The sequence below is a fragment of the Neophocaena asiaeorientalis genome, unplaced genomic scaffold (assembly GCF_003031525.2).
Source record: "Neophocaena asiaeorientalis asiaeorientalis breed wild unplaced genomic scaffold, Neophocaena_asiaeorientalis_V1.1 scaffold45, whole genome shotgun sequence".
Classification (NCBI taxonomy): Eukaryota; Metazoa; Chordata; class Mammalia; order Artiodactyla; family Phocoenidae; genus Neophocaena; species Neophocaena asiaeorientalis.
This window is the reverse complement of record NW_020174642.1, coordinates 5,196,187-5,209,741: the sequence shown is the minus strand read 5'-3', so window position 1 is coordinate 5,209,741 and position 13,555 is coordinate 5,196,187. Positions and strand designations below refer to the sequence as shown.

General features: G+C 49.2%; 1 protein-coding gene across 1 annotated transcript in view; it reads right to left on the bottom strand.

The window, feature by feature from the left end:
- The window catches only part of SIM2 (SIM bHLH transcription factor 2), a 52,190-nt gene that overhangs the window by 22,628 nt on the left and 16,007 nt on the right, over nt 1–13,555 (bottom strand). The window contains exons 4-6 of the mRNA XM_024758418.1: nt 9,778–9,886; nt 6,372–6,457; nt 4,139–4,338 (exon numbers count right to left, since the gene is read on the bottom strand). Of these exons, the coding sequence (XP_024614186.1) occupies nt 4,139–4,338; nt 6,372–6,457; nt 9,778–9,886 (395 nt within the window). The remainder of the gene's footprint in view (nt 1–4,138; nt 4,339–6,371; nt 6,458–9,777; nt 9,887–13,555) is intronic.

Below are 13,555 nucleotides of genomic sequence, written 5' to 3'. Positions count from 1 at the left end.
GGATGGAAGGTTTGGGATGGCTCAAAACGGTCAATACCTTTTCAAGGTGAAGCCTACCAGAGGATGCTTAAGAGTGGACTTGATACTGATACTGGGAGGAGCTACCAAGGTGAGACAGAGCCCACTCGCTGGGGTTTTTTTGGGGGAAAGTCCGGTGTGAAAGTTTTAAAAATTATTCTGGTAAAATATGCATGACATAAAATTTACCATTTTAACCATTTTAAAGTGTACAATTCACTTGTATGACCATCACCACTTCCATTTCCAGAACATTGTCATCACCCCGAACAGAAACTCTGCACCCATTAAACAATAACCCCCCCACTTCCCCCTCCCCAAGTCCCTGGCAACCTCTCTTCTACATTCTATCTCTAGTAATTTGTGTCCTCTAGATATTTCCTCTGAGTGGAGGGATGCAATATTTGACCTTTTGTGCCTGGCTTCTTTCACTTAACATGTTCTCAAGGTTCATCCATGTTGTAGCATCTACCAGAATGTCATTCCTTTTTTGTGGCTGCATAATACCCTGTTTTATGTAGATACCGCATTTTTCATCCTTTCACCTGATGATGAAAACTCGGGTTGGTTCCACATCCTGCCTGTTGTGTGTGCGAACCCGTAACCCTCCACTCCACGCTGGACACTGTTACCTGGCACAGCTGGTCTCAGGATGATGGTCTGATGATTGGGTGATTCCTGCAGGTGGGATTTAGGGAGTAACTGGAGACGTTTAAGACTCCTATCGGTGGAGGACTGTTTTCCCCCAGAAACTAGTATAATGACACCCCAAACTCTTGTGACTGAAGGTAAGGCTTATTGAGCTCGCTGTGGAAATGGAAGCATTCTCCCTGTGCTTATTCACCATTGCCCAGTTTTTATTCTTATCGAGCCCCAGGCATATTCATTTCCCACTTCAGTTCTTTGAAGAAGAGTGGCTCTCAGCATCCAAGACGGCATCATCGCTAGCATTTGGATCACTCCACCCGTAGGTGAAAATTGCATGTGGCCGTGGTATCGATTCCCAGGCCATGGATAACGGTGCTGGGAGCCACGCCCTCAGAGGAGGTGGCCCTAACATCTTGGTGACAGATATTCAAGAACAGATGAAAGTGGAGACAAGAGGGGATTCCAAAGGAGGTGAGGCCATGGTGAGAAGTCAGTGGGGACTGAGGGTGACAGGGCCTAGGGGCCCTGCTGGCCCAGATCTGAAATGTTAGCTGTAAATTAAAGGGGGAAACTTGACCTCACTTTCATTCCCTAACCCGCTCCCCTTTCTGTGGAGCTCTGCACAGGCTTTGGGTCGTAAATCTCCGTGAGCGTCATATTTCCATGGAATCACTCACTATTTGGTGTACACATTTCCATGGTGTTCCTCCAGGGCAAGAAGGAGCTGGGGCTGGAGGTGGGTAGAAAGGGAATTTGCACAGGCCAGAGCCTCTCAGGGCTCGGGGGACCTGTCCAAGGGCCACCTAGAACTTCAGGCCCCACTGGAGTCTAACTCTGTGTGGCAGGAAAATTGAGACGTCTGGCTTCCCCCCAAAAGAAAACCAGGCATCTCTACGGTGTGGGGATGAAAGAGGCTTCCCAGACCCTTTGGACGTAAAGTTTCAGAACAACGGCCCCGAATGTGTAAATGAATCAGAAACACATGTATTAAGTTTCTCATCAAAGTACACACTGGCTTTAAAAATTAAAGGAGAAGGGAAGGGTTTGGCAGGCTGCCCTCTTGTTTTTTTCCAACCCTCTAGTGTCTGAAGACCTGTCAGAGGGATTTGCCAAACCCCAAACATCGCCGGGTTCACCCATCCTTAGCAAAAGCACCAGCTACAGTTTCAAAGTGAAATACCACAAAACCCCCAGGAACCAGATTTCAGGTTACGCCGAGTTCAGTTTTGTCTGGGATTATGCTGGCGGGGGGGCACCAGCTGGGCCCTCCTGCCAGGACTCCCACCCTGGCCCCTGTGACTTTGGGGCTGCTGGGCTTCAGGCCAACCCCTTGCCGTGGCTTCTGGGGTTTGGATGTGGGAGTTGACATCACCCTGCCAGGCCTTTCTACTGACCCTCTGGCACTGGGCCAGTTCTGTCCCCCAGCCCAGTGGCCTTTCAAAGACCATCGAGCTGCAACCGACTGCAGACCAGAGTGTGAAGAATTCTTCAGGGCCTCCTAGACGACGGGGGTTCAGAAAAGACCTCAAGGCTTTGCTAAAAGCTTCCTGGTACTTAGTAGGAAGAACTTCACGGGCTTCTGTAGAGACAGGAAGTCCTCCTCGAGACGGCCACCTTGCTTTACTACTCACCTCGGGGGTATGGCCCTTACACCCAGAAGCAGAGGCTCCCTTCAGGAGCAAGCTGGCCTCTGAGCTAAACTCACATAACCTCCTCCGTGAAGCTCCCTGATTTGTCCCTCACGTTTCAAAGCTGAGTGGATTAAACAACTCGAGAAGACCTGAAATCTTTCCTCTTGGGGAGACGCCCCTCTTTCCTCTTCTAGAGGATTCACCAAGCCTCAGAGGCTTTTCCCAGGATGGTCAAAGAAAAACTGGGAGATAAAACAAGGGAGAAACCCGTCGTATCCTCCTCACGGGCAGCCACTCCGCCACATGTGGGATCTTCCCAGACCGGGGCACGAACCCGTGTCCCCTGCATCGGCAGGCAGACTCTCAACCACTGCGCCACCAGGGAAGAAGCCCCTGCAGTCCACTTTTCGAAGTGGCTCCTAAGTCTGGAGAGAGCTGCTCTGTCCCTGCGTGCTGCAAGGCCTACCCCATGCCCAGCTCTGGAGCAGCTCCCAGCCTCCCAGCTCCTCCCTGCAGGTGCCTCTGTCTTTACTGCAAGAAAACAGCCCTTGCCAGCGTCTGGCCCTCCCAAGAGGTGCCGGCATCCTTCCCCCAAGGGGTTATATTTCCTCTTTGCTTGGAGTTTCTAGGAGCGTGATGATGACCCTGTAAGGCCAACCCTTGTCATTTCTCTACCTCTGAATGGTTCTGAGATGCATTCACGATGAGCTAGACTAGTGTCTTCACCTCTTATCCGTAACCAGGTAAGTTTATTTTTATTCCATAAATGGGTAAGAGGATCAATTTTACGTCATGTATATTTTACCACAATTTTTAAAAAGTGAAAAAAAATCAATACATCCTAGCTTCAGGACATACAGGAAAATGTGTGTGTGTGTGTGTGTGTGTGTGTGTGTAAAACTTTTCTCCCAGAAAGCTCAGCTACACACACCAAAAGTCAGGAGTTGGGTCTCTGAACACTCGTTTCCGTCTGTACAGTTGAGGAATCTTGAAGGCCAAGAGGCACAACGACTCACCTTGCAGGTATATCAGGCTTTTCACCTTTACAAATGCTTCCCATCTACTATGTAGCTTCATCTTTCCTAACATCCTTGTGAGTAGCCAAATGGGCAAAGGAAATGGAAGCCCAGGGAGGCCCCGCAGGCCTGCAGCCTGCCTCAGGGGACGCACAGACGCCTCCCCAGGCCCAGTGAAACAACAGGTCAGTGCCTCTGCCTCGTCCACCCTCCCTCCTCTCTCTGAGAGGAGATTCTCAAATTGCTGGGCCTCGCCAAGTGGGAGACAGTTCTGGGGACGCTGCAGCCTCGCCCTCCCCGTCAGCCGGAGGTGCCCTCCCAGCCCAGCTGCCGACTGGCACCTGTGGGTCCGGCCTTCCCCCCAGAGAAGGCCCCCTCTCTGCTCGCTGCCTCAGCCCTGCAGGGACCGCAGAGCTCAGCTTCCCGCCAGCTGGAGCTGGAAGCCCTCGCAGTAACACACACCGCTCAGAGTGGAGACTTTCTGTTTGTTTTAAAGTCCTACCAACTTGACGGAGACACAAGGCAGAATCCTGACCTCATGGGTCTTCAAAAGGCTAACTTTTGCCCACAACACATATTTCCAGTTCAAACTCCAGTGAGACGATGAAAATATAAACAAATAAAACAAGTACCTATAAGCTGGAGAGGCCAGCCACTCCTGGACGATTAAGGTCGATACTAATTCTTTCACTAAATCTCTTTCTAATTCATATTCTTAGTACAGCTTATTGCTTGCTACATGTTGGTTTAATAGTGTAGCTTTCAGGGGCCAGTTTCCACCATCAGAATCTTCCGGAACTCCGCAGCAGCAGATGCCAAACTCACCTGGAATCCAGGAATATCAGCTTCAGGTCGAGGCTGGCCCTGAACATGAACATGTTGCTATACAGCTTGATCTCAGTGACGGCGCTGGGCGGCAGTGACTGGCCCACGGCCACCAGCCCCACGATCTGGTAGCATGAGTCGTACAGGGACATGTCCAGCATGTACTGCCTGATCTTCAGGTAGCCACTGCAGTGTATGACCTGGGAAAGCACAGGCAGGGTCAGCTGGTGGTGCCCCAGAGGTCAGGCTGGTACCCACCGCTCCTGGCTCTGGGCCTGCTTCTTTTCTGGAACAGGTTGGAATATTCCCCCAGCCCAGCCTCTACTGAGCCGTGCAGCGAACATGCTGACAGACATCTGATTCACTGCTCGGAAGAAATGAACTATGCTTCTTTCTTAGGAACCGATATCGTCATAAAATATGAGAGTTATCTTATGCAACTGACTATGCCCAATAACTCCACAGGTGAAGACTCTCTACTATACAATGGATTTATGCATAATTAACTCATGGCCGTTGCAATCAGATGGCACAACAATGGCATTTTGGGGAGCTGAGCATTTGTTCCATAATGTTCACTTCAGTAACTGTAAAGCTCATCTCCCAATGAGGTTGAATTTCGCAATTGCTAACTTGACATTTAAATAGTTTGACAAGCTGTATCACTCCAGTAAATGAAGAGTTCTTTCAGTACAATCAAAAAAGTCCTCATTTTTTTTTTTTTTCCAGCTGTGAGGCATGCGGGATCTTAGTTCCCCGACCAGGGATCGAACCCGTGCCCCCTGCAGTGGGAGTGTGGAGTCCTAACCACTGGACCGCCAGGGAATTCCCTTAAAAAAAAGTCCTCATTTTGAACGTATGCTTACTTTATTTTATTTACTTTATTTATAATTCAAGATTTTATCCACTTGTAATAAACAAAAATCCAGCGTGGCTATATAGAAACACTTCTAATTGTTATAGCCAAGAACCATATAGGAGAAAATGTATAGTGTTCCAAATATCAAACGGAAACATCTGTACAGCCCTAAGCTTCAATACTGAAGCATTTACACCAGTTACAGTCAGTAAAATTTTTTTTTTTTTTTTTTGCGGTACACGGGCCTCTCACTGTTGTGGCCTCTCCCGTCGCGGAGCGCAGGCTCCGGACGCGCAGGCTCAGCGGCCATGGCTCGTGGGCCCAGCCGCTCCGCGGCATGTGGGATCTTCCCGGACCGGGGCATGAACCTGTGTCCCCTGCATAGGCAGGCGGACTCCCAACCACTGCGCCACCAGGGAAGCCCAGTAAAATCTTTGAAAGGATCACGATCATCACAACAGCAGTGATGAACAGCTAACATCTTAAATCCTCTTTTCAAAAACTTTCCTCAGGATTCCTGAATACACTCACAGTCTTTAGGGCTGGAACAAATCTAAGAATCTTTGGAGTCTATTCTCCCATTTTACTGATGAGGAAACTGAGGACAAGGTAGGTGATGGGTTTTACTTAAGATCAGACAGTTGGGTGGTTAGTAAGTGTCAGAAACATCTCAGGACCCAAGTCTCCAGAAGAATATCTACAGGGTGCAGGGTGGTGCTGGAGGCTTCCACCTCTGAGGTTTAGGGTCTGGGACAGCAAATAAGAAAAGTATCTCCCAATCTATGAAACAGAGTGAGGTAATGGTCAAAGGGAAGAGCTGGCATTGAGGCTCAAAGGAGCAGGGCTGAGGAGAGGCTGAGGGAAGGCGGACCCTGGGATGGGTAGGAGCGGGGAGGGGCATTCCAGAAAGACAGGACAAAGAGCAAAGGCACAGGACCCTCCCCTCTCTCTTCACCCCACCCTGCCCTCCTTTTATACAATTTCTCCCGCAAAAAGGCTCCCATCTGCCTCTAGCCCCAGAGTGGTGGGCTGATGACCCTCTCTCCTCTGAGGCAGGAGGAAGTCGAGGCGTGGCTGCTCCAGCGGTCCTGCCCTGCATGCAATGTAGAACCCGAAGGTGCCAAGGTCAAATTCTACCCTTAGCCCCATCGATTCCTGGCCTCAGACAACGAAATCCAGCCTGCCTGGAATATCCCTGTAAGATTCCAGCTCTCACACTTGCCATGAGTAGCGTCCCTAGAAAGTTCTACATTAGGCAGCGGTGCCTTCCTGTCTGCAGACGTTCCTGAACGTGAAGCGAAGCACAAACCACAGCGAAGACCCACCGACCCACCGCTGCCCCCTTCCCACCCGTAAGCCCTTGGCTCCCGGTACCTTGTATCCGCTGCAGGTCAGGCCGGCGTTTCTTTTCGCCAAGACACACTTCATTCGAAGAAAGAACGACCTCTCGATCTCATACTCTGAAAGCAGGCGTGAGGTTAGATTGGCAAACTGTCCCACGATGCTTCCCCTGACTTTATCCCAACACTCCCAATAAACCCTCTGGACCAGATCACGCAGCCAGAGGCCTTGGCCCAGTCCACCCAGAACCCCACCCAGAGAGGCGGTGGCCAGGACCCGGCGCAGCTTCCACGTGCTCCAGAAAGGGGGAGCCCGAAATATGGCTACAGCAAGACCTCGCTAAACGCCAACCTGGGGCCAAGGTGAGGATCCATGCGTAGCAACCCAGCCCTGCTCAACCTGCCGTGGTCCCCTGATGGTGGCCACAGAGAGGCCTGGTGCCAGGAGCATTGCCTTGGCCAGCCCTGGGTGGGTGCCAAGCTTGCCGGGAAGCCCAGAAACATCTGACGTCCCCCCTCTGACTGACTGAGAGTCAGAAGTGCAGGCCTTTCCCTGGCAGAGGGAGCCGGCCCCAGGGCCCCTCGTGCCAGTGCGCCCACGGCCATGGGCACCGAGACTGCCCTGCATCCTGGGATGGGGCAAAGGACCCAGCAGACCCACTGGGCCAGATCAAAGCTTTCACCCTCAGTTACAGCCCTGGATGGACGCCCACCCCCCTGCCCCTTTCTCTGGCCCAAAGCCTTTCCTTCGTTCCCATCGCAGGCCTCACACACGAATCTCCGACCTCACTACTGCAAATGCAAACGTCCCCCAAGGAAACACCCTCTGCTTTAGTGAGCGGACACCAGCTCTCTGGGCACGGATGGCAGACTGTCCTCGCCCCAGGGTGAGAGCGAGGTCATTCCACTCTAAATAAACAGCTCTTTGGTGGTGGTTAATAAATTAATTTTTAAAGAAAGGTTACCGCTAGGAATGGAAGCAAGGCCTTCCGCCCCTCCCTGAGGGCACTGCCCAGTGGAGATAAGGGCATCACCTCAGAGGCCCCCCTCCCCTAGTTGGAGGGGCTGCCATATTTACCCACAATTTCTCTGCACAGCTGGGGTCTGGAGGCAGAAGGCTTCCCTCTAACATGGCGGCCTGTCTACCCCATTTCCAGAAGAGCACGCTCAGGTGTAAAAACCATCACCCAGTAATTAACTATCCAGTTTTGGGGAGAGCCCACTTCTCACACAATTACCATAAAACAAGGAGGCCAATTCAGACACAGAAAACCAACTCTACAGATGAGGTGAAAACCAGGTGCTGTGAACCTCAGAGCCTGAACACTCGGTTGGCTGTGGAAATGAGTCAGTGGGAGACCCCACGTCTCCCAGACCTTCTCCTCCTGTACTGTTGGCCCACCTTAGACGTGGACCCCGCAGGAAACTGGACGGGTCTCCGGATACTCCCATTTGCTGTCATTTTCTAAATACTTTTTTAAAGGCTAAGACGTGGAAGGGTAAAATGAAACCGGAGCTACTGGCAGAAAGCCCATTCCCGTGCAATTAACACACTGTAACTTTTTAAAACAATAACAACACATTCAGTATCTTGTAAAAGCCTATAGTGGAAAAGAATCTGACAAAGAATATGTATAAAACCGAATCACTTTGCTGTACACCTGAAACTAATAGAACATTGTGAATCAACTATGCTTCAATTAAACACACACACACACACACACACACCCCACAATGTTCTGAGGAATTCTCTAAGATTCCAGCTGTCTTTGTCCGACTTTTAACAACCCCAAAGTGAAAGCATTAGATTCGGAAGCAATGTGCTCTCCTAGCCCTTCTTTTGTTGGAAATTATTTCTTCGGAGTCGTATTCCTGTTCATTTATGCAGCCGGACCATTTCCAAGGACTGAAGCACCACAGGCCATAGCTACAACTAAGCCCCCATCTCATTTCAGAAAGCAACATACTAGTCTCCCTCCTTGGTAGACACATGGTGACTATTTCTGGGGCTAGAACATGGGGGCCACAGACCTGGATCTGCAAGGGTTTTTTTTTTCTTTTTTTGCGGCATGTGAGATCTTCCTGGACCGGGGCACGAACCCGTGTCCCCTGCATCGGCAGGCAGACTCTCAACCACAGCGCCACCAAGGAAGCCCTGCAAGGGGTTTTAAAACTGAGTGTGCTATATGTGTTCTCTCCTCCTGGCCTCAGAATGACCCATCTCAGGAGGAAGCGGTAAGAATGGAACCCCCTTTTTTTTTTTTTCTTTCTGTGGCCGGCTACCCCATTCTCGTCACTTTTGACACTTCTTCTTTGGCATTTTGTCTCACTAGGGGATTTTGGCCGAGTTGGGATACCATAGTCCAAAGCAGACAAGAGACCCTTTGGTCAGCATACTGGTTGGTCTCATTGGGCCATCAGAGAGAGTTACAAGGCCGGGACCCCTGGAATAAGTTCTTCTGTGTCTTCCTAGCACACATGGCAATTGTAAATTAAGGAGTCATTTGTGTGAAGACATGTTCCACACCCTTACTAAACAGCCATGCCACAACTGTTCTAACAGGGTGCTTAAAACAGCGGGGACCACGTTAATACGTGCTAAATGTTGAGACTGTCAAGAGAAAACTCCTGTCGCCAAATGGAGCCAGGTCAGCAAGACGGACCTGCCTCATCCGTCTAGACCAAGGCTTCTTAACTGACTCGTGCTGTGGCACAAAACCTGCAGATCCCCACCCAGAATAACGTTTCTGAGCGCATAAAATATATGAGATTACAAAGGGGATCAGCTGTATTGAAAAACATCAAAATATTCCAACAAGTGGTGCTGTGGTTATAAATGTGCTACTTTATTAACACATTAAATGACAAGATCCTGTAGCAGACTCACAGCTCCTGAAATTTCAAAGTAGTGGTGAGCATAACCGATATGTTTAAATACCTGAAACAACCATAAGGTGAAATGAAAATATCTGTGAATCTTGTTGTAGGCAAAGCCACAGGTACTCGTGATAGTAAGATGGCTTACTGTCTACAATCTACAAGCAAAGGAAGTGCTAGATTTCACCTAGAGGGAATAAAGATGTAATTTTCCCCATGCAATTTCATGCCCCCCCCACCGAGTTTTATCCTTGGACGCTCTGGTTAAGAAGCCCAGGTCTAGACCTGTGTCGCTGGCATTCTAAACCAAGAGCACCTTGGGGTGGAAGCCTTGGACCACTTTTCTCTGTCTCCTACCGTGCACCTCACACAGTCTCTGGCACGTGAAAGGGGATCAGTAGTTGCTTTAAAGAACAGAAGCATAAAAACAAATCCCCAGTTGGTGGACCCTGCATGTTTGCTGGAGAGGCCTGGCTGGGCATCATGGGAAACTAAGCCCTAGGGTCACAGCAAAGAGCATCGTCCGGCGTTCATTCTGGTTTCTTTTCGTCTGGAGGAAATACCTTGGAGCAGGTGATGGTGAAGAGGCTGGTGGGCTGTCAGGACAGCAGTCATCTCATCGTGGTCGGAAGGATGGATGTACTCGTAAATGCTGTTGCCCGTGAGCTCCACCTGCCGCGGAAAGGAAGGGAGGGGTCAGGAATCTTCTCTAGGACTTCGGGGAGGTGGAGAGGTGAAGGTGTAAGGTGTATTATAGGTACGCACCTGCCAGGGAGAGACAGGACCTTGATCTCTGTGCACAACCCACGCCTTACCCTCACACAAATGTTTGCCTTTTCTCAGTCAGCACCCAGCTGTCTCCCAACAAGGCCAGGGGGCGTCCTGAGCAGGAGTGAAGTATGGAAAAGGTGCACTGTGGACCGGGGGACCCTCCTGGCCTGGGGAGCATCCTTCACACGGGAGGTGGCTTAAATCAGACCGGAGCCAGCCCCATCCTTCACCTGCTGCCTGTAGGGACTGGTGGCCAGGAGGCCAGTGGCCACATCCAGAGCAGGGTCCCTGCGACAGCTCGTGCACACAGAGGCTGAGCACGGGAGCCTCGGGGGCACCCTGTGCTCGAGGAAGACTCGCCCCCAGCAAGGTCCTTTCCTTCGGACCCTGCTGGGCCTTTCACGTGGGCAGAAACCTGTCTGTGGCCTTCCTGGTCCAGGGTGCCTGTGCTAAATCCACGGCTCCCGCCCTTGGGTGCGGCTGGGTGGCTGAGTGACCTCTGGGAGGCTGTGGGTCACTCCAGAGAGCCACATGACCTTGGGGCTGCTCCCCCGACATTCGGACACCACCTACTTCCAGACACACCCCACAGAGGACAGTACGCAGGCCTAGAGGCCATGTCCTTGTTGGACTGGACCCTGCTTTGCAGGCATGAGCGTTTCCAGGAAAGCACCATAGTTACGATCTTTCCACAGAGGTCCCCGGAGACTCAGGTCCTAACCTTGAGAATTTTTGATTGTTCTCCCAAACACAAGTGTCATGACAGGGGATGACAGAGATTCTCAGGACCTGGGCCCCTCACCCATCGGAAGATGGGCAGTGGCATAGAATGTTCCAGAAACTGCCACCAACGGTGCAGCCTTCTGAGAAGTGGGGTGGGGGGGGATCCTTTTTCAGAGATCAACAATGCAGACAATGGCAGTGAGTCAGCGTCAGCGCACCTAGAGTACTGGAGGTGGGGGCAGTGACGGTACTCCTACTGCAGCCAGTGGGAGCCCCACAGCCCAGTTCAGGAAGATGCTGAGAGCGTGAGGAACTGCCTTGGCGTGGCACAGAGCCTTGGGTGGGTCTGGGGACTTTCTCAGCCCCGCCCCCAGGGGACAGGGCGAGATCAGAGAGCAAAGCCAGGCTTGTCCCAATCACCCCCTCGTTATTTTGAAGTGTGTCTTGCCGCCTGTTTTTTTGGCTGCTCTCAATCGGAACAGAGACTCAATTCTCGGTAAAGGGGCAGCCCCGACAGTGCCGTCTCACACAGCAGGGCAGCCCCAGCCAGGCCGTTTAATGGAGAGGTTCTCCCAGGAGCCACCGTTCCAAATCAGCGTCAAGGCCATAATCTCTTTACTCGGGATCAGGGGGCCGCAGAGAGGTGAAGTCAGTCCCACTCCGCCCAGCCACTTCTCCCAATGTGTTAAGATGTGTGAGTTGCCTTTCAATTCAGGACAAGTTATGTTTCTGACCTGCTAAGTAATCTTGTCCCTAAAACAGGTTTCACAGTTCTATTTTCTGCATTATTCATGGAATGTTTTTCCCAATATTATACAGAGCAACAGAGAGAATCCTCTTGCAGAAATGTTCCCTCTCTACCTCCCCAGCCTGCCACTTTGTTAATGACCCAAATGGATATTTGTCTATGTAAAAAGTTACTATAGGATTTCATTAAAAATAAAAGAATAAAAACGAAATATCCTTTTAAGTCAGTCCTGTTAATCCTTAAAAAGTTTAAATAAATCAGCAACACTTATGTCAGGCATTTGGGACCGGACAATCTCCTTTTTCCTGAGGGCAGCCCTAGAGATGCTGTCCGGTGGGGAGTGAGAGAGGCTAATAAATAAGGGAGCTATTGTTTAAGTTGATTCACAATTTCAATGGTTTATTTTAAAAACGAAAAAATTAAAAATAGAATTTTTGTGCGTGCTGGCCTATCATTTCTCCCTTACCCAGGTTTTTAGGGGAAAATGACAATTCTGGTTTGCTCCAAGTTCTCTTTGAGAAAAAAGTAACTGATGTCTTTTTAGAGAAACACCTTCGTACATTCGCAAAAAGACTTGCATCTGGGCTCATAGGGATCCGATTTGTGTTTTAATCCCAAAGTAGCTTTATCTGTTTCCAAAGATCCCATTCTCATCACATGCCTTTGGAGAGTGAGAAGAGTGAAGGTCCATGAATTAAAAGGCTTGATTTTCTGAATACTCGGGTTAGTGATAAACCTCTAAGGCTGTCTAGCAAGTAAAGTAGTCTTCAAGTAACGGAAATGTTTTTAAAGACAAATTTTGGAATGATAAAACAGCACTGACCTTGACTTAAAATTACGGTTGACGTGGTGTTTCCTGTATTGACATATCTATTCGTGCTTTTGAATGTTGAAAGAAATGTGACTACCTCACCAAAAAAAAAAAAAAAAAAAAAATTATGGTTGTTGCTATAAAACTCCCCAGCTCTCATACAACAACCTTATTAAAAGAGACCTTCAATGTGATATTTTGGTATCTGTAAAACCCAGCTAACTACAAAATGAATTGCTTTCCTACTAAGAGCTTTTTTATGTTTTGCTGAATAGCTTTTCTTCCTGCCAAGAAAACTACATATGATAAATACAGCACTAAATGGATATATTCTGGGTCAGAAGGGGAAACTCACCCAGTACTCTGGAAACACACATTCCTCTGCTTTGGGTGTTTTGCTGACTATGGTAAATTAACCATTTTAAAAAAAGACGGTTTGGGTTTCAGGGTTCAAGTTATGTCAACAAACATTAAACGCCGGTTCTTTCTCTTTATTTCAAAAGTGAAAGGATTAGGTCTTATGGCCCCAAACAACACCGTGGTTATTTTTACAGTCGTCCTTCCGGCCACACTCTCAAATATTACATTTTCCTTTATGTATCTCGTGAACAGCTATTTCATACATATCTACATTACGTGAGAATGTATACGAGTTACCTAGATGTTATACACCATATGCAACTTCCGGAAGGAAATTTAAACCACAAGGATACTTTAAAATGTTTGAAGAAATACACAGCAGGTATGCAGGGCTTTTTTCCTTCTTCAAATATAAGTTAATGACGTTAACCAAAAAACCATGAAACTAAATCATTTAATAAACTTGGTGGATACAAAGTGCTTCCCCAACTCCACGTCTTCCAAGTAGATGTGGGTCTATATGGATTATTTTGTATTATGAATGTGTGCATATACCAAATAGAATTTTCAGGCAGATGGCTGACTCTTTTCCCAACTTGCACTACGGGCTGAGGAGACAATTAGCATTTTGTGGTTCTCCCTGTCACTTTTTGGTACCAAAGTCTGACAGCCAGGATTGCTGCATTTACTAATTTAAAAGCAAAAATAAATTAATAAACTCTACCATATGAGGCAGACTTCTCATTCCAATACATGCTTTTAAAAAAGTTCAGTAAAAGGCCCTGAATTGGGATGGGCTTATAACACATAAAGAATCGTTTTTAGGGCTTCCCTGGTGGCGCAGTGGTTGAGAGTCCGCCTGCCGAAGCAGGGGACACGGGATCGTGCCCCAGTCCGGGAAGATCCCACATGCCGCGGAGCGGCTGGG